Source organism: Durio zibethinus, chromosome 18 (genome assembly GCF_047325235.1).
Source record: "Durio zibethinus cultivar Kanyao isolate XHJ-2024 chromosome 18, ASM4732523v1, whole genome shotgun sequence".
NCBI classification, from domain to species: Eukaryota; Viridiplantae; Streptophyta; class Magnoliopsida; order Malvales; family Malvaceae; genus Durio; species Durio zibethinus.
This window is the reverse complement of record NC_143179.1, coordinates 6,554,839-6,575,898: the sequence shown is the minus strand read 5'-3', so window position 1 is coordinate 6,575,898 and position 21,060 is coordinate 6,554,839. Positions and strand designations below refer to the sequence as shown.

Genomic DNA, 21,060 nt, shown 5'->3' with positions numbered 1-21,060 from the left:
ATGATTCTTGCTTCTTTCCTGAATCCAAGAAAGATCCCCTCATTAAAAGAAAACAAAATGTCAACAAAAAGAATACTAGATTGCCAATATATCTTGGTATTGTTTTTTCTTGTCTTAACGATTCTGGTTCCAAATGGAAATAGTGTTGGAGTGATCCGGGGAACCCTGGCTACCTACCAACTCCCTCCAAATAAGGTGGTGAAAATGCTGAGAGATAATGGGTTTGATAAGTCGAAGGTTTTCGAATACAATGAGGGGATTATGACAGCTCTTACTGGGACAGATATTGAAGTGATGGTGGGAATTCCTTCCAAATGGAAATAGTGTTGGAGTGAACTGGGGAACCCTGGCTACCCACCAACTCCCTCCAAACAAGGTGGTGAAAATGCTGAGAGATAATGGGTTTGATAAGTTGAAGCCTTTCGAGTACAATGAGGGGATTATGACAGCTCTTACTGGGACAGATATTGAAGTGATGGTGGGAATTCCTAATAACATGCTGAAAGAGATGAGTGAGGATCCAGGAGCGGCTGCTTCTTGGGTTTATAATAACGTCAGGGGTTATTGCTTTGAAGGGGGAGTCAATATCAAGTTGAGGAACACAGTTTCTCCAAGTTTATGATATTTTTGCCTTGCATTTCTTCATGCATGCACTGTTCTTCTTGAATTGTTTTATTCATTGATTTTCACTCACAAGTTTCTCTTGTTTATCTTCAATGGACAATTCTAGAGTCGGTTCCTCATTTGTGTTTTTCATTGTTAGTTCTTTTCTTTGCCATTGATACTATTAGTTTTTCCGCCCGTAATTTCTCTGGTTTCTTGGACAGTATGGTTCCATCTGGTTTATTAACGTGAAACTGGTGGTTATTGTCTTCAAGAATTTTAACCACCATCTTTTGTAAGGTCATTTTCCTGAGGCTTTTATTCTCTGAGTCTAGGATGGGGCTGATTCCTTGATTTGGTTAAGGAATGTTGAGTCTTTTTTGTTGGGCATATGGAGCCCTAGCTACCCTTCCTTGAAGTGGATTTTTACGTCAGTGGCCGCTTCTTTTACTGTCAATATCGATATGGCAATTTGTCTGAGGTCCTGCCAAGCATGTGACAGCTACACACTCCACTTCTAAAAGGTCACACGGATTTGCAAACCTCATCCAGTCAAAAGGCATCCTCTCCCCATGCAAGTGAGCTGGAGGTGACTCATACCGTCGAAGTCTCATTTTATTTGCAGAGTTAAAAGGGTGGCGTGAAGAATATCTACTTGTATTTGCCAGGACCTCTTGACCTTTGGTAACATTTTAGCTCAGTAAAGTCATGTAGTTTAATGTCTATATGTTGTACGGAACAACAACAAAAAAATGGTTGGTTTTGTGACATGAATTTACTTTGAAAATTGGTTTGGCAGGTATGTTGCTGTGGGAAATGAACCTTTCCTCCAAACATACAATGGCACCTATCTACAGTACGTATTACCAGCTCTCAAACATATCCAGAAAGCCCTTGAGAAATCTGGGGTTAAGTGTCAGTACAAGGCCACAGTTCCCTTCAATGCTGACATCTATAACTCCCCAGCATCCAATCCAGCTCCATCTGCTGGCGACTTTCAGCCTGAGGTCAAGGAACTTGCCATTGACATAATCCAGTTTCTGTATTTACACGATGCACCTTTCACTGTCAATATCTATCCCTTCCTTAGCCTTTATGGCAATGAGTATTTCCCTGTGGAGTTTGCATTCTTTGATGAAGCAAGCAAGCCTCTTAGAGATGGTAATAATGTTTATAGAAATGCATTTGATGCAAACCTTGATACTCTCATTTATGCTTTGAGTAAAGCACGATTCCCTGACATAGAGGTCATCGTTGGAGAAGTTGGCTGGCCAACTGATGGTGACAAAAACGCCAATATCCAAAATGCAAAGAGGCTTAACCAAGGATTGATAAAGCATTCTTTGAGTGGAATAGGAACCCCAGCTCGGGAAGGTGAGATTGAAGTTTATCTATTCAGCCTCATCGATGAAAATGCTAAAAGCATTGAACCTGGTGGCTTTGAGAGACATTGGGGAATTTTCAAGGTCGATGGAAAGCCAAAATATGAATTGGACGTTTGGAAGTTGATATAGGGCTAACTCCAGTGAAGGATGTGAAATACCAACTCAAAAGTTGGTGTGTTCTCAACCCTCAAGCAACTGATGTGGAAGTTCAGTTGCCTGAAAGTATTAGCTATGCTTGCAGTCTATCAGATTGTACTGCTTTGGGTTATGGTACCTCCTGCAATCACTTAACTGCTGAAGGAAATGCTTCTCATGCTTTCAATATGTGCTATCAAGTAAATAACCAGCACCTTTGGGACTGTAATTTCTCTGGTTTGGCTATAGTCACTGATAAGGATCCATCTGAGGAAGGTTGCCAGTTTCCAGTCATGATAGCTTTTGGTAATTCTTTCATGCTGCTTCATGGTGTCTTTTGGATGTTTTACTGAGAATTATTGGAGGACTTGTTTTACTATATTCATTGCTGCTATGAAGGATATTAGTATAAAAAAAATAATTTCCATACAATATTAATTCTCACTTCTCAGTACAATATTACAGTATAAAATAAACTACTAAAAACAAAGAGTTCCAAAAGCCTTATCAAACTTCAGTTTCATGGTTCCTACAACAAGCAGCAGCCCCTCAAGCAAATCGAAGAACCCATAATCCTCGTACTGTTCTCATGTAATGGCACTTCGTCCCAGTAAACTGCAACGCCATTCTTAAACAACGCTTCCTTCCAGGATATGTAGGCTGGAGTTGGGGTTGTTGATCCTGCGGTCAACGGAATCAAATCCTTGAGTGACTCATGCATTGGAGTTGGAGTTCTTGACCCTGTACGCAAGCAATGATAACCAATCCTTGAGCCACTCATACTTTGGAATCGGAGTTCTTGACAGTTGACAACGATGTCAAATTGTTAAGCGAAACACAAATTGAAGGTTTACCATCAACCATTACCAATGTAATAAAAGGTAAATAATCAACAATATATATTATAAAAGGAGGGATCACCTTATACTAAGGTAAAATATTTTAATTTTATATTTTTTAATTATTAATTTCAATAAATTTAAATAATAAGAGAGATAAGTCAAAAAAAAATTTTTGCTTAATTTTATTTTTATATTAATTGAAATTAATAATTAAAAAATTAAAATTAAAAATTTTTACATTAATATAAGTAAATTTTTTATTTTATAATATAGCAATGATTTTCGGTTTTGAAAGAAGGAAAAACCACTTGGAACGAGGAAGAAAAAGGTTTTGAAGATCAATATGATATACAAATCAGCAGTGCAAGGACATTTATATTTACTTAAAATACACTTACTACTTGACTGTTATTTGTTAGTACAGTCCAAATAGGATAAGGACTTGTACCACGCATTTGTTGAAATGTGATTATAATTGAATTTTGAATTTAATTTAATTGATTTAAATTATTAATAAACATTAATATGATATAAATTTAGAATTTAAATTTTAATAATTATAATATTTATCTTTATAATGTGATTATAATTTTTTTTATAAAAAGTGTAATTAAAATTTAAAACTCTACATATATCTTTTTTATTTTATCTTAAATCGATTTTATAATATAGATGCTTATAATCTCTGTTTTTATGCCTTATAATGATTCCTCTTGCATTATGACTTTTATTATAACGGTGTTATCCATAAATTAAATTATTTTATTGCTTTATTGAATGTGTTTGGAGTAGAAGTTTTTATGTAAATGTATTGCTATAGATATTATTAAGTATTTTGATTTAAGGTTTTTTTTTTTTTTTAAGAGGTGAAATAAAATAACTCGATTGAAACATAATGATTATAGGTTTATAATGTATTGTATGTCAAAATTTAAAATTTATTGGCATAAATATATTACTAATAACAATAATATATTTACAATTATTTAAAATTTTAAATATATGATACGTCATCTAAAATTATCATGATTTTGAAAAAAAATTCTAAAATAATCATGTTAAATTTTTTTTGAATTATCACACCTTAATTTATGAAGTCCAAACTACAATTAATGTGATAAAAATAACCTATAATATTGGCCAAAATAAGAAGAAAAAAAAGAAGAATACTGGCACATTTTAAGTTTTAATCTGCTAGCTGGATACCGGCTAAAGAAAAAAAAAATCTATCTCAGGATGAAAAGTTAAAAACGACTAGTAAGGTTGCGTTTTTGTCATTTTGAAGTCAGTTTTGATACGACGGCGTATGAGTACAGAACGTATTTAAACCAAACCCGAACGAACGATAGGTAGATATTCTGGGTAGTTTCTTGCTTCTTTTCCGTTCTCTGCAATTCTAGCGAAGCTCGATCTCTCCCCATTTTGCTTATTTCTTTATAAACGTCACCGTTTTCGAATTTACACTTTGTCCAATTTTTTTAACTTACAGTTTCAGAATTTTCCCAATTCATTCCCAGATTTTCACAAAATTTTCCTTCCCACCAAAAATGGAATTATCACAAAAATGGGGTGAAGTTCGTCGATTTTTTCATTTTTAGGAAAATTAATTGTCTTTTAACTACAGTTGTACAAAAAAAAAATTCCTGTGAAACCTGCGCAATCGTCGTGTCGGGACCGGACTCAGGACTTTTGAACGTAGCGGAAAGGGTAAAAAAATCAGTCTCATCGGTTACTAATGCGGCATTGAGTAATAGCAACAGTAGCGTTAGAGCGAAGCTCGAGGATCGACGATCTGCGGTGGCAGTTCAATCGGAGTTTAACAAAAGGGCCTCGAAGATTGGGTTCGGTATCCACCAGCCATCTCAGAAGCTAGCCAAGCTCGCAAAACGTGCGTTGATAGAATTTATAGAATTTTGTATTTATTTATTTATTTATTTTCTTCTATGTGATTAATTGTTATGCATTTTTACCTGGGAAAAATTAGCTTATTTGCGTTCTTAATGTGGAAGTAACGGATTTTGATTGAATTTGTATTTGTGAATTTGTTTTTTGCTTTGTTTCCATTTTTCTCTAATACAAAGGTTTTAGGAGGTGTTATGAGGTTTGTCTGGAATGAAAATAGTAGTCCTCTGGTTGTTACTTGATGCATTATGATATGGGGCAATAGCTTATGTTGGTTTGCAGTGTGGTTTTATTGGTTGCTTTAGTGTAAGATGATTGCAATACAGAGGATGCAGATGGAGTCGTGAAAATGGTGGTGAAGCATCTTGTGTATTTGACAGTTATGGTCTGACTATGTGGTTATGATTGCAACACTCAGGGCTAGGTGTTTGTCTATCATTGCCATGAGTTGGGCTCTACTGTAGGGTCGTATTGTGTGTGGGTTGGCTTAAAATTCAGTTGAATGCAGGCTGCGATATGTTGTTACTGCAGGTTTCTATTTCTACATTGTGAGATTGTTTGATAAAGCTGGCTAATAAGGAGAATTGATTTCAAGCTGAGTGTTTGGGTTTCAATTGGTTTTTATTAGAGAATGGCTGATAGAATTGTTGTTTCTTGATATTTGCAAATTTAACATAATAATTAAGCAGGTATTATTTGTCTCATTTTTTGCTAATCGTACAAATCACACCCATATTGAAGCTAAATGTTTATTGCATGCAATAAAAGAAATCCCAAGATGTCCAAAATATCAAATTGATCTTGGTAATCATAACTTTGCACCAATTAGCTTAAGAATACAAGCAACAGGTTACATTGATCATTTCCTTTCCAATGACTATAACTTTACATTTGATGTAGTTGTACTTACACCAATTACTATTGTTGTATCTTGTTGATTGCCATTTTCTTATATTTTATTTCCTTAAATTACTTTTGTTGGTTCTCACTGGCATGTCTCATTCCATTTGTTTTATGTGCTGAATATTATCATCTAATTACTGCCTTGTTGCTTTATTCTAAAACACCAACCATAGTAATTCACTGCTTTTAAAATTGATACTTCAGACAGGGCTAATCATCATGTTGATGAAATTTGTTGATTATGTTTAACAATATTATTTATTTTAAGTATTATTTTTGTGTCTCACCAGTGGCAAAGAGAACATCAGTGTTTGATGATCCAACTGCTGATATTCAAGAATAACATCTGTAATAAAGCAAGACATTACTGCACTTAATTCTGCTGTAGTGGACCTCCAACTGCTATGCAACTCACAAAATGAAAGTGGAAATATTTCTGGTGACACCACAACCCATTCAACCACTGTTGTGGATAACCTAAAGAATCGACTAATGAGTGCCACTAAAGAGTTTAAAGAAGTCCTCACAGTGCGAACAGAGGTAGTTTAAATGTTGCGGAACAACAATATTGTTCTGGAATGTGGTAACATTTTCTTTTTGTCATTGCCGTGTCTAAATAGTGGTGTTCCTCTATTCATGCAGAATATGAAGGTTCATAAGGTAATTGTTTTCTTCAACTGCTTCAAAAGATTCTAAAAATCCTTTTATTCGCCAGCGACCGCTGGCTACTAGATCAGCAACTTCCTCATCAACAAATCCTCCCCCTTGGGCTAATGGTTCCGTATCGTCATCCCAGTTATTTCCAAAGTTTAAATCCTACCTTCTTGTTTTCCTTTTTCTATTTTTTGGGAGGCGTGGGAGATGCTAATGCTATGAACATTATCTTGTTATTGGTATTGCATGCAGAGGGGAACAGAAACATGTTTAGCGACTTGATTTATGTCGAACTACTTTATATGCTTCCATGGAAAAACTTAAATGATTATAGCTTCTTTTAGCTCTTTCATGTTAAGTGCATGTAAGATTTTACCATGTTTGTTACCTGTTTGAAGCGTACAAAGGAAGAAAGAGCAAACTAAAAAATTGTTCTCTGTTTTGGAGATGGTGATGCCATCTCTCTGGTTGCTAGGATTAGTGTATTGTCAGTACAATCATGTGTCTTTAGCTTTCTGATAGCAAGTGTCTTGACATCTCTAGAAATATAAATTTCCATTTAGTCATGATTAATTATTTAGTTACGTTTCAAATTGTGTCAGTAAATTCTCACGGAATAAGAATTAAGTGCTTCCAATTGACATCGATGGCTATGAGAACAAGGGCAGAAAAGAACAGTTTCCTACCATCTTATTTCTTTTTTTTTTCCTTCACAGCAATCAGGCAGATGGGAAGTCTCAGTCTTTATTACAGCCACAGCAGCACCAACAGCAGTTGGTTCCCCTGCAAGACAGTTACATGCGGAGTTGAGCCGAAGCTCTTCATAATGTGGAGTCAACAATTCATGAACTAAGCAATATCTTCACACAACTGGCAACCATGGTTTCTCACCAATCAGGTTTATCCATCATCTCAATTGTTTTTTAATTTTCCTAATCACCAAAAGAAAGAATATGCTTGAAATTGAATAGGCATTTAAACTGTAGATGATTGTTACATACATATGCTCGGATTTCCTTGTTGCTGTTACTGGATCCTGAGCTCTAAGCAAACCAATATTAGATTAAACTGTAGATTGTTATGTTTTCTTCAGAGCTTCAAAGAATGAGATGCCGCACTTAAAAATTCCTCGAAAACATAGAAGCCGTAGTTGTGCTTGTTTGTTTGGCAATGATAACTGTTGTTGCAGAGATGGATTTGAGCTTATCAGAGTATATACTGCTTTGGTTGGCAGGATAGACGAAAACACGGACGAGTCAGTGGCGAATGTGGAGGGGGCACAGAGCCAGTTGGTGCGATACCTGAACAGTATTTCATCCAACCGTTGGCTGATAATCAAGATATTCTTTGTATTGGTTTTATTCCTCATGTTTTTCTTATTTTTTGTGGCATAAATATATTTAAGGAAATATAGAAAAATAAATAAATGTTACAATTTCCCTCGTCTCAAGCAATACTCCTTTTCACGCGAAGAAGCCACGTGGTAGTCTATGATAGGTATTTGAACTCTAACTCTAATCTACCATCAGTAACCCTAGTTTTCCCCAGATAGCGTAACGGTAGGGGTGCAGCTTTCTCACGAGATTCTGTCCCACTGAGTTGTTCAAACTATAGAAAAATATAAGCGGTCTTTTGAATTTGAATCTTTTAACGGTTGAATCCTCCTTTACGTTTCCCTCTTCTTTACTCTCCCCTTCCCCCTACGGCCTGCCATCCCCCCACCTCACTCTCTCTCTCTCTCACGCCCCCTCACTATGGCTTCGCTTACTCCAGGAATCCTCCTAAAGCTCCTCCAATCCATGAACTCCCCCACGCGTGTCACCGGCGATCACCGCTCCGCTCTTCTCCAAGTAATTGGTATCGTCCCAGCTCTGGCCGGCTCCGACCTCTGGCCCAACCACGGTTTCTATATTCCACTATCGGATTCCCTCAACTCCACATGCGTCTCCCTCTCCGAGCACGACAACGAATTAATCCTCTCCAACCGACTCCAGCTCGGCCAGTTCGTCTACGTTGATCGCTTCCATTTTGGCTCCCCCGTGCCACGTGTATCAGGCATTCGCCCAATCGCGGGTCGCCACCCTTTCGTTGGCTCCCCTGATCCTCTCATTGCCCGCATTTCGTCTTCCAAAAGGGATTTCGTTATACAACCCGTATCCGAATCCTCCGTGGATCCGATTGCGGTTTACTTGGCTAACATTAAATTGGAGCAACAGCAAACTCCAAGTGAAAGAAAGGAGTCGAAATTTGAAAAGCCGAAAACAAGGCAACCTCTCGCGCCAAGAGATAATGTTAAAGTTGATGAAAGTTCGGATTCCGAATCCAAGACTTCGGAAAAGCCTCCGCAACGATTTTCGTCGCCGGTAACCGCCAAACGTTCCGTTTCAGCTATTAAGAAAGCCAATGCGGTGGTTGTGGAAAGGGACCCATCTCTGGCGGGGAAAGGGAAGAGATCTGCATCTCCGGTACCGAGCTTGATGGCAGCGAAGGAAGAGAATAGGAAAGTAGCGAGAGAGCCGGCGATCATAGTACCCTTGAGGTATAGGCAACCTTCGCCTATCGGAAGGAAGCAGGCATCGCCAAGTGCTCGAAGAGCTTCGCTTTCACCGGGGAGGAGGTTGTCCAGAGGGTTGAAGGTTTCACCGGCTGTAGGGGATTCGAAGAAGAAAATGGCAACGATTGTTGCTGGGATTTCGAAGGTGTCCGAAGCTCCGGTGGGATCGGCGATGAGTAGTAGGGGGAACTGGGATGAGCAGCCAGAGAAAGGTTCAGGGGAACAGAAAGAGAAAGCTTCTGTTAAGACTAAACCGGATCTGCCAGCAATTTTGCGGACTCAGGTAACTAAATTAACTTTCTTGATTTTCTAGCTGGATTAATTAATCACTAAAATCCCAAAAAAACCAAAAGTAAGGCTTATTTGAAGTTGATATATAATATTATAAATGCATTAGGCAGAACCTTTTATTCTCATTTCAACTACTAATTGTTCACCTGAAAATATCCCACGGTGGGTTTTTTAGAAAGAGTGAAATGTTAAAACTTTTTTCAATAAACCTTTTAAGATTGCTATTTGAAGAAAGTGAAAAAAGAATCAACTATGCTTTCAAGGAATCAAGAATGAGAATATGAATTTCTTTTAATAGATTATCCTTTAGAATTTGAGTTATATTTACCTCTAAGTTGCATAATTAATGACTTTTGGAAATAATATTTTTTCTAGGCGGCCATTTCAAGACGTTTAAGTGATGTACATGGTCAGAAATCCAATGATGAAAATTCTTCAAGCAATGAGAAAACAAAAGCTAGTCCACCTGAAGATGGTTCGGCCCCAGAGAAACTAACATGTGATGGTGGGGCTTTGGGAATCTCCATTCATGAAAAGAAATGGACTGATGGCAGTGTTTCATGGGATACCCTTTCTGCTGACCTTGCAAAACTTGGAAAGGTATGGGGCGGTTTCAGGAATTATAAAGAAGCTAATCAAATCCGTCTTTTGACTTTCAAACATATAAATTTATGCGTTGTGCTTTTGCCTTTTCTGTTTGCTTCCCATTTAAGGTAGTGCTTTTGTTTGATTAGAATTTCCTATCTAAGGTGCTGCGTATCTGATATCATCTTCTAGTCTAAATTGAAAAAGGTGATGTGATACATTTGTCATGAATCAATATTCTATTTTGTTGCTACATATCTCCAACGAAAGAAAAAGAAAAAGAAAAAGAAAAGGAAAATGAAAATGGATCAAGCTGAGAAAAAAAAAAAACTCTCATCATTATCTTTTCTGTATATGAATGATATAGGTCTAAGGGCAACGTGTGAGTGCTTAATGCTTCTGCTAGATTGCTATACCGATTCCAACCAATTGCTTTGGTAGAGTAGAAATATGCATGCTATAGTGGTTGGTCATATGGTTTCGTATTTAATATTGGGTAGATAAGATCAACCACCCAGTCTTTGTATATAATTTGTCAACTCATGTTATTGGTTATTAGAATGTCTCAATGCTATTGAAACCGTATTGTTCTTTCTATGATCATGTAGAAGAACTAGAATCACCATTTATGAGTGTTTGTTAGTTTTCATTTTAATTAGACTGTTATTACCCCAAGTTTAGATGTAAAAGTGATGTCCATTGAGGTTTCAATGCTGACATTATGCTCTTAGCTAGGAGCTTTGGGCAAATATTAGATAAAACACTGTAACACTAGAATTTTGTCCATAAACAACAGACTCTAGTCATGGATTCTGCATTTGTTTGTTTGATTTGGATTGAGAACATAATCCTGGGATCTTTTTAATGCTAAAGTTCCTGCTTATGCCTTTGATCAATAGGGATCAATAGGGTGTGGAGGAATGATGATATCCTGAACATACTTTAATGATAAACAAATCTAAATGGATTATTCCAAGTTATTACAGAAATGTTATGAAAACAGAATATTCTGTTGCCTGAAATATTGATTTGGAATGTAGCTGACATTGAGCCAAGAGATATGTACACCTAAAATGTTGCTATATTTTTAAAGACTGAATTTGGATTTTGAAAACCTTTTCTGAATGCAGGAGGCTATGCAAAAGAGAGTTCTTGCATCTAAAGCTGCAGCAGAGGCATTGAAGGAGGCCATTGCTACCGAGTCTCTTGTCTGGAATTTAAGGTTTGGATCCATTCTCATGTGCATATATGCATGCAACTCCTGCCTATCATATTAGGTGTTGCAATGTTAAATAAATACGTAACAGTATCTTGATGCAATAGTCTTTTAAGTTTCTTCTGTATCGAATGGTCGGAATTATCACCTTAATTTATTTGGTATTATTTATTTATGCATTTAGTTTGAGGAAATAAATTCTCTATGCACAAATTAGACAAAGCATCATATTTTGTCAGCAAAACTCTGCCTACTTTTATGCCCCTATATTTTCGAGCATGTTTTCAGAACTCTCTTCCCAAATCCAAGGCTGGGAATCCTTTGCCTACCATAGACCGATTTTTATCGATTTATGATGATGTTGTGAAGTATACTGGGATTGCTGAGACATTTGCTGCTAGCCACAATTCCGATACTGGAAATGCCTCCACGAAGCACTCAAAATCCTCTTCTCTATGGGTTGAAGCTGCACTGGCTGCTGATCTTGAGATAGTCTCACTTCTAACCCCCCAGAACAATGAGTCTCCATCAGCTGTGAAGAGAAGTTTGTCAAAAGGGCAATCTCATCATGCGTCACCCAAAAACCAACTCAAAGCCAGAGCTGGAACCTACTGCTGCAATGTGGACTAGAGGTCAAGGAATGAAAGAGACAGTACATTTTGCAATGAACTTGAAGTCTGAGATGCAAATGTGGTTTCTCCGCTTGATTGAGGAGTCCCTGGATGCCGGTTTCCAGGTGCTCGGAGAGTGTGCTTCTGGTGGTAGCAAAGCATTACTTTTGGACTGTGGCTCCATTGCAGCAGTTTTATCACAGTTGAAACGGGTCAATGATTGGTTAGACCGAGCGGTTTCAAGCGGGGATGAGCCATTGGTAGACAAGGTTGAGAAATTGAAGAGGAACCACTTTGTCATTCAGCATGTGGGAACCACTTTTGACAATTCCTCGCATCTTTCTTCACCATGATTATTGGTCTACCTTTTTTTGCTCCTAACTAATACAGAAAGCATCGTTTTGGCGTATCAGAATTCATTTTTAGTTGTTTTAAAACCTTCTCTGGATTTTATCTCGAATAGAGCTAAAGGATTTGAAAGGTTTAACCTTTTCAAATGCGTTTTGCGTCCCAACCAGCAGCAGAATTTGACCGAAACCCTCGACCTTTGCCTATGTTTCGAGCCTTACCCCTATTCCCACACCGAAACTTAGCCTCAAGTCCGCAAACTGGGCATTTTGCTTTTTTACTTGAAATTGTCAGTATCACGTAAACTAAAAATTTAATATTTTAACGGGGACGTGATTGGTGGCTATTATTTTTTAGATATGTTCATAATTAATTTAAAACTGAATTAATTGACGTTAATTCGTTGGTTAATCAATTGGTTATTTAATTAATTTTGATTAATTATAAAAATGATTTAGAGAAAATTTAGATTCTGCTTGGTTTTAGAAAATATTTTCTTTATTTTTATTTTTTAGAAAATAGTTTTTATTTTCTAGTTTTTGTTTTATAAAAAATATTTTTAGCAAATGAAAATAAAAATTATTTTTTAAAAAATAAAAATAAGAAAGTAAATAAAGTATTTAATACTAATATTATTAATGTTATCTAATTATATATAATATAGATTTATTAATTAATGACATTGAAAAGTATTCAATTATGATAACTTATAAAATATATATTAAAAAAAGTAATGTATATTTCTTATTTTCATAATTAAAAATATTTTTTGTTTTTATATTTTAATTCATTTTTATTTTCATTTTTTAAAAATGTGTTTTTATTTCCAATTACCAAACATATTTTACTTATGTTTTTTATTTTTCAATAAAATAAAAATAAAAAATAACTTTATTTTCTAAAACTAAATACTACTTTAGTTTTCATTTAATTTAATTTGATAATCGAATTAATTGAAATATAACAAAGATTTATATAAAACTAAAAAAACATTAAATAAATCATTTTATTTTATAAATTATTAAAATTTTTAACTTAATATTTTGATATTTGAATATTTTGTTAGATAATTTATTTATTTGTATTAAATATGAAATATTAAGAATTTAAAATATAATATAATTTAAATATAATTTATTATTTAATTAATCAAAAAATTAATTAAATTGATTGAATTAAATTCGATTGATTAACTTTTGAAATTAAAAAATTTAAATTGGTTAATGAAAATAAAATAAACTAACTCAATTACTTCAATATAAGATAACTTTATTTAAAATTAATTGAATTGATTAAATGAAACAACCCTAAGTATCTTGCTTTAGTTTAGCTTAATATTTCATTTTTTGAGAAAGTGGATTTCTATTTCAAAATAGTGTCAGTTTGCACCATATTATAATCCTTTGCTTTTTTTCTTTTAAACTTTTTCCTAAAAAAAAATTAAAGATAGTGGCAGTAGTAATATTTTTGAAGTACAAAAAATGCATTTCCCATAACACCTAGATAAGAAAGGGGAAATTTTAATTAAAAAAAGGTGCAACAAGTTTTTTTATTTTTTTTCTAAATCAACTACATCTAACGGATGTTTTATAATAAGCATAAAAGAGGCATGATAAAAAGAAAATGACTACCGACAAAAGTCATACTCTCTTTCTCCTTAATTAAGGTCGGTAGTATATAAAATCAAAATTTGAGTCAAATAATTTAAAAAAAATCAAGATCAAAAGTTATTTAATTTTATATTTTATTTTAAAAAATATTTTATATTAAAAATAATATTAAATAATATTTTATATTAAAAATATTTTATATTAAAAAATTAATACTTTATTAATTTAGGTCAAGTTGATTGATTATAAATTTAAATATATACAAATTAAATCAAATTTAAATATAAAAATAATATTTTAATGTCAGATTTGAGTATTAAATTTATAAAATTATATTGAATTTTAAGACAACAAAAATTCACCTTATCTGACTTGTTATTATCTTTATTAAAAAATTTTATTTGATAAAAATATGAAAAAAAATATAATTTTAAAATTTTAATTATTAAATTAATAAATTTTTTATTTTTATTTTATTTATCTTTTATTCTTTCTACCAAATAAAATCTGTTCTTCATTGACTCCAACAAAAGTTAAAAAACTTGTATTTTAATGTTTTTATTCAAATGAAAGACGTTAAGTTTGATTTATACCCTTCATGCTTTGGTTTTTACACCTTCTGACAATTGGATTGGCGCCCGTTGCTTCCAAATGTAAACTTTATAATTCTTTGTAACTCTTAGATGCCACTACTTTGTAAACAAAACAGAAGCTCTCTAATTTGTTGATGTTAATTAATTTATCATCAAAATATCATCCAAAAAATTTTTCTTTAAATAAAGTTTGTTTTATTATTTTTTTATTTTTTTTTATCAAAGCCAAAACCCTTTGTTTTAAAACAAAAGAATAGATCAATTATAGCCATATTTAGATTAGAGAGACAAATAATTATCTAATTTTTTAAGAGAAAAACATAATATTATGATTAATTTTTAAATTATAGTAAAATATTTAATGTGATATATAAATTTAAAATTTTTTAATATAATATTTAAATTATAAATTTATTAATTAACATAATATTTAAAAATTTATTTATATATCACATATTATCATTTAAAATTATTTATACTAAAAAAAAACATATTAATTAAATCATTTATATTATCATATTATAAATTTTAAAATTTAAAAAATACTTTCAAATTTTCATTATTATTAAGAGGTAGTTTTTATTTTAATATCACTAAGTGTTTTATTGGATTCAATCACATATTTAATGTGAGTCGATTGAATTTATCGTATTATTAATTAAATTTAAATATTAATTTTAATAAAATATATTTAATATAAATTTTTTATTAAAATTTTTTAAATTATAATTATAATAGTTTTATTATTATTTTTAAATTTTTCGTATTTAATCTTACCGTGATCCAAATGGAGCAAAAGAAAGCAAAGATGCGATAAACCATCTGCTTCACACGTAACAATTATTTTTCTTTTTAGAAGAAAAAGCCAAAAGATACATGGGATTTGGGCCCCACTTTATCTCAATCACAATCATCATCGATCTGACGGTTCATATTCACCCAATTACACTAAGTTCTCACTTCACATGGCACGTTTTTATAACAAAAAAAAAATCCAAAGAGAAGAATAGCAGAAAGAAGGGTTTCCTTTCTTCATTTTTGGTATTTCTTTCTTTCTATTTGTATTAGAAAGTTGAAAACACTTAGCCTACATTTGAAGAAGACCTTGCCTCCTTAAACTTGCCTTTTTCTTCTTCTTTGTACTCGTTTTCTCCATTTCCATAAGCAAAACGTAGAGTTTCGGTTCATCATAATCCGTTCAAGCATTTCTCAGATCATCTGGGAAACCCAAAAAACAGCAAATCTAACCTTTTGTTCAGTTTCTCGTTTATTTCACTATATTTCAATAAAAATTTCAAATTTTCCGTTTTTTTTGAATCAAAAACGATTTTTTTTACAACCCCAGAATTTTTCATTATTTAAAAATCGTTTCTTTGATAACCTACTGTTGTATTTAGAATTCAGAGGTGCCAAAAATTTTTTTGGGTGTGTTTGGTGACGGGAGTGGGGATATTGTATTCCGGGATTGGATAAGGGGAAGAATGGTGGGAGGGGGGAATAGCAGGAGGGAGGATTCGTTGGTGATTAACAGCACCAATGTTTTTGCGGCGCTTGGGAGTTTGAAGAAGAAGAAAAAGAAGGGAAGTGAAAAGGAACATAAGGGTTCTTCTTCTAAGAACAAAGGGAAGAAGGGAGGAGAGAAGGAAGCAGAGAAGAAAGAGGTGTTCTGGGCCCCATCACCTCTCAAGGTGAAGTCTTGGGCTGACGTTGATGAAGAAGATGATGATGATTATTATGCCACCATGGCTCCTCCTGGCTCTGCTTGGGGCACTCATAAAGACCCTGAACCTGCTTTAGAGGTCAGGACTTCGTTTTTAGTTTGAATATATTGTTTTTATGATTAGCTGATGGTGAATTTTTGTTTTTGATATATTTTTTTGGTATTTGGATTATCCAAATAATCATAATATTTGGTATTGTGTTGCTGATGTTGATGATAATGGATATGATGTAATGTATGACCATAATGTCACATATAAAGTTTTGGTGGTATTTTGTTTTATAAAGATCATCGTGAAGTATGAATTTTGGTGATGAAGTGGATTATTTGTTCATGAATATGGACCGTTTTTTTTTCCATAAGATATAAAATTTCTTATTGTATTAAATGTCGATTTTTAAAGTTAGAGTATGATGGATGATGATTATGCTTCCTTTTAAGGGAATTTGTTTGTGCTGGAAAAATGTTTTAATTATATGTGCTTTTGACCAAAATTTCTTTTAGTTGGTTTATCTTTGTTGTGCTATATACTAGGAAATGAATCTTGTAATGTGTATGCAAGAATGCTTGTGGATTTATGAACATCATGATGAAATCTGTATGGAGGATCCATATTCGTTCCTGCTATGCTTTTTTGGTTTTTTTTTGTCAAAAGCAATCAGTTTCTTCCTTTCTTTTTTGCCAAAGAAGGATATTCTCTTTTAAAAGGAATTGTTTATATCTCTTGCTTTATATGTTTAATGAATTAATGATGTTGATAATATACATGCTGTAGTTGGCAAGTTTTAGATTTTTTTGCCTCCAGATCCATAGGATGCTGGTGAATGGTTCTCTTGCTTTCATTATTCTTCTGGTTTTTTTTTTAGTTTCATGAAATTAAACTCGATTTCTCGAAGCTAACGTGTGTATGATGTCATGTGTTTGAGGTTCCACTCTACCTGGTGTACATACATACTCAATCACCATTTTGGTGGTTTTTGACTCTTTTATATGTATCTCTGTGTGTGCGTGTGTGTGTGTATTTGGTTGAGTTCACATTTAACTTTGGATATAGATTTTCGGTCATTCGTCTAATTCTGATCAGTTATACAAAACTAAAATTGATTCTTAAATTGAACAAATGTTTAATGTCCTGTTTTTGCAGGTTGGGTACCAATTAATTTTGTTTGCACATGTATTTACTCATTTTTGGTCTTTTTGATTATGGTCAGATATATCAAGTAATTTGATTGTTGCTACATTGAACATTTGAGATTAGTTTGTTCTTTTGCTGTTACGTACAGGTGTATGAAATGTTGTCATTTAGCTTGTTAGATTCAATACATTAGTACTAATTCAGCATGTGTAGAGGGAGAAACTTTTTGTTGGTTGCATTCTAGACTGTCTTCATCAAGTCAGTAGTGATTAAATGATGCCAGTTGGCAAAACGGCAGAGCAGTGGTTAGAATCTCAATGACGAATGTCACTGAGTAACATCAAACTATAGTTTATAGAAAAGAGAGGATGGAATGGGGCAGGGGGAGTGTGCCGGTTTCCCTTCCGGTCTTTAACTTGATGTTGTGAATGTTGTCTCAAGTATTTTGTAAACTATATTCCCATTTGAGGTAAAAAAAACTCTAAATATGTGATAAGGGTATCATAGACCTGGGTTTTAATGCCTAAATGTCTTCTGAATGCCATTATTACTTGGTTTTTATCAGGTAGTTGTTATCTTTTTTTTATTTTCCATTCCAGGAAAGTGAAAGTGAGGAAGAAGGTCTTGATGAAGTTGATGATGTTGTTGAAGAAGAACATGAAAATGAAGTTGAGGCCCAGGTAGAAGTGCAGCCAGTTGTTAACAAGTCTCCTGAAGCCTCTATTGTCACTAAAGAGACAGAAAAACAGCTTTCAAAGAAGGAACTGAAGAAGAAGGGGCTTGAGGAACTCGATGCTATTCTTGCTGAGTTAGGATACACCAAACAGGATAAGAGTAGCCCCAATGACTCCCATGGTAATTTAGCTTATTGCACATGTGCCTCCTACTCTCTCCTCGTTCTCAAATGAATGTTTAGTCTGATTTCTTTGCAAGGGGACATAGTTTTAATGCTGAAATAGGTAAAATAAAACATGTAGCCACTTATGAAAATTGGAAGTGTTTAATTACCTTTCAGAGATTGAATGCTTTCCCACTTTAAAAATAAAGAATTCTGGAAGTTCTCTCTTTTAAAGTCATTATGTTTCTTCATTTGTCTGTTGTGTATCTAGTTAAGCTTCTTCCGGTGAACTGGAACTCTGTTTACCTGTAATGTTTGTATGTCTCTTGTTCTAAAGTGGTTTGCTTTCCACATTTTTCCAATGATATCACCTATTAGCTGTAATACAAGACAGAGATAGCAACTCATCGCTATTATGCTCTTGAATATTTATCTGAGAATTTAATGGATTGAAATTATATCCTTCTAAAGGCTGAAGTTGGACGTCCATGCCATGCCCCTTACAGCTTGGAACTGAGACTTTACTTCAAGTGGTGGTTCGTTTTACTATTGCATTGTTTATTTGGTGTAAACTATTCCACTGATTCTTGCTTTCTTGATTGATTACTTAGCAGTTTTTCTTCCTCAAAATGATATTTTTTCCCCTGATTGCAGGCATTGGACAGGGGGAAAATACAGAGAGCTTTGCAGAAACGGAAAAGAAAGTGAATGCTCCTACAGAGAGCAAAAGTGTCAAAAAGAAGAAAAAGAAGGATAAATCATCAAAGGAGGTGAAAGAATCATCACAGGGCCAGTCTGAAGGCATTGGTACCGGAAAGAACGCTGAAGAAACTGGTGAAACTAAGAAGCCAGAAGAGACATCTGCTGTTGATGTGAAAGAGCGGCTGAAAAAAGTAGTTTCTACAAAGAAGAAAAAATCAAGTAAAGAGATGGATGCTGCTGCACGAGCTGCTGCCAATGAGGTTGCTGCAAGGAGTGCAAGGCTTGCTGCTGCTGCAAAGAAAAAGGAGAAGAATCACTACAATCAGCAGCCTGTGCGGTAAAATGTCAAGAGATTTGGATTTTGCTTTTCATTTTAACTTGTTACATATGAATCTGTACCCCACTCCAGTTCGTTTTGTTAATGGAAAATAAACATCAGTAAATGGTTTTTGCTATTTCGACTTTCTGAGAAAAAAAAATTCAGTACATTTAGTCTTGGTGTTTCTTCTTTCTCCTGGATGTTGGTGGAAATTCAAATTAGTAGTAATATTTTATAGGGTACACCTTGTCGCAGATAGTTTTCTTTAGCAATTTACTAGGAACTTGTATTAATATTCTGACTGAAGAGCTTGGTATGCTTGAAAGGCAAGTTCTGTCATAAATACTGCAGCTGTTTGGTGTATTATATCCCATACTTGAAGATATGGGATACTTTTTACAACAGTAGTCTCTAGGATTCCTCTTATGATCAAATCACATTTGTGCTAGATTTGCAGTTCATGAGCAAGTCCTGATAGATATAGACGGTGATGATAGGTGTGTATAGAATGATATTGGTTGAAAAAATGAAAGAAAATGAAATACAATGGTGGTAATGGAGTGTGAAGATTGGAGGAGTAAAGGATTGTTCTGGAGTTGAGGGTTGGAATGTTGCTCCAAATTATGGTGGGTTTCCTCCAACCAATAGCCTTTCTCTACTCGAATGTCTCCTTTCCAAGTTGCATTTTTTTTCGTCTGCATATAGGTTTTTTGCACAATGGCAGGGGTTGTTATCATAGACTTTCATTTTCATGCCTTCTTCATGAATCTAATCTTTCCTGATCTTAAATTCATGGTTGAATATAAATTATCCCATAAAAGAGAATGTTTTTACAGTTGGTAACAAATAAATATAGGCCAGCATGACACAAGCTGAGGTCCCTTGAAAATCTCCTAATGTAATGGAAGCATCTTTTGGGTCAATAACAATAAAATCAATCTTCCACAAGCGCAATTTCTTGGCATGACCTTTCTCATGGCTTCTTGGGTTCAAGAGCTTCATTTCTCTCACCTGCACATCCTTGTAACCATTGATAGAATGATGCCTGTTGTGCATCCTGTTCCGATTGTCCCTAGCAGCAGCTTTTACTTGTCAAACCTTGATGATATGGTCGGGGCACGTGCTTTCACACCGTGTATTTTAATAGATCAAAAGACTCGAGTTCTAATAGAGATCCAGTCATAAAAACATTGTGCGATGCACTAGCCGGAGTATTGTTTCCTTACTATCCTTTATCTGGTAGGCCCTGAGAGACCCAAAATGGGAAAATAGAAGTTTTTTTTGGACGAGAACAGGGTGCACTTGCGGTAGAGGCACACTCTGTTATGGTTTTAGCCGAATTAAGAGAACTTGCAGTTCCAAACCCAGCGTGGGCGCCATTAATCTATAGGTTCCTCAATGAAGGGCCATACAAAATTCTTGACATGCCATTAGTTATATCTCAGGTAACCCCTTTTGGGTTTGGTGGCTTTAGCCTTGGCCTGAGACTTTGCCATTGCATCTGTGGTGGCCTTGATGCTATGCAGTTTTTTGGTGCATGGCTGCCACAGCAAAAACAGGTACATTGGTAACAAATCCTGAGCCCCGTTGGGACAGGGAATTTTTTCCAGCCTCGAGATCCACTAGTGGTAAAATATCCACATCCTGAATTTATGAGAATTGTCGTTGATGAAGGTTCAAGTTTAACAATGAGTCTATGGAAAGCCAAGCCTGTTCAAAAGTGTTACTAGGTTAGCCGTCAGTTCAAAGCGCAACTAAATTCTCTAGCTCAACCTTTGATGCTATGGCAGCTCATGTTTGGAGGTCATAGGTGAAAGCCCTTGATGTAAAACCACTAGACTAGGAACTTAGCCTTACATTTTCAGTCAATGCTCGTCCCAAACTGAAAAACCCTCCATTGAAAGAAGGGTTTTATGGCAAAGAATACACAATTTTACAGACTTAACACATGTAGCCACAGTTTTTACGTTCTTATTATTATATGCGAAAAAAAAAAAAAAAAAAAGAGCCCGGCCGTGAATCACCAAACCGTAACGTTGTCGCCAACCGCAATAGACTTGTTTTGACAGTGATGAAGGTTGCTCACAACAACGAAGCAAGCGACTCCCTCGTTT

General features: G+C 34.4%; 1 protein-coding gene and 4 pseudogenes across 3 annotated transcripts; all 5 read left to right on the top strand.

Moving 5' to 3' along the window:
* LOC111299078 (glucan endo-1,3-beta-glucosidase 5 pseudogene) lies at positions 1-2,602 on the top strand (annotated as a pseudogene).
* Positions 2,603-4,512: 1,910 nt separating this feature from the next.
* LOC149513644 (syntaxin-32-like) lies at positions 4,513-7,878 on the top strand (annotated as a pseudogene). The gene is made up of 6 exons (XR_016330126.1): positions 4,513-4,539; positions 4,590-4,853; positions 6,061-6,310; positions 6,413-6,577; positions 7,141-7,332; positions 7,656-7,878. The product of XR_016330126.1 is annotated as a syntaxin-32-like (transcript).
* On the top strand, positions 7,844-12,385 carry LOC111299076 (protein CORTICAL MICROTUBULE DISORDERING 3-like; annotated as a pseudogene). Its single transcript, XR_016329675.1, has 4 exons — positions 7,844-9,261; positions 9,645-9,869; positions 10,985-11,076; positions 11,348-12,385. The product of XR_016329675.1 is annotated as a protein CORTICAL MICROTUBULE DISORDERING 3-like (transcript).
* Positions 12,386-15,224: 2,839 nt separating this feature from the next.
* On the top strand, positions 15,225-19,082 carry LOC111299074 (uncharacterized). Its single transcript, XM_022894016.2, has 3 exons — positions 15,225-16,031; positions 17,687-17,942; positions 18,580-19,082. Exons 1-3 carry the CDS (start codon positions 15,714-15,716, stop codon positions 18,966-18,968), a joined length of 963 nt encoding a protein of 320 aa, XP_022749751.2. The 5' UTR covers positions 15,225-15,713; the 3' UTR covers positions 18,969-19,082.
* Positions 19,083-19,351: 269 nt separating this feature from the next.
* Positions 19,352-20,891, top strand: LOC111299073 (alcohol acyl transferase 1 allele RGb-like; annotated as a pseudogene).
* The last annotated feature ends 169 nt before the right edge of the window (positions 20,892-21,060 follow it).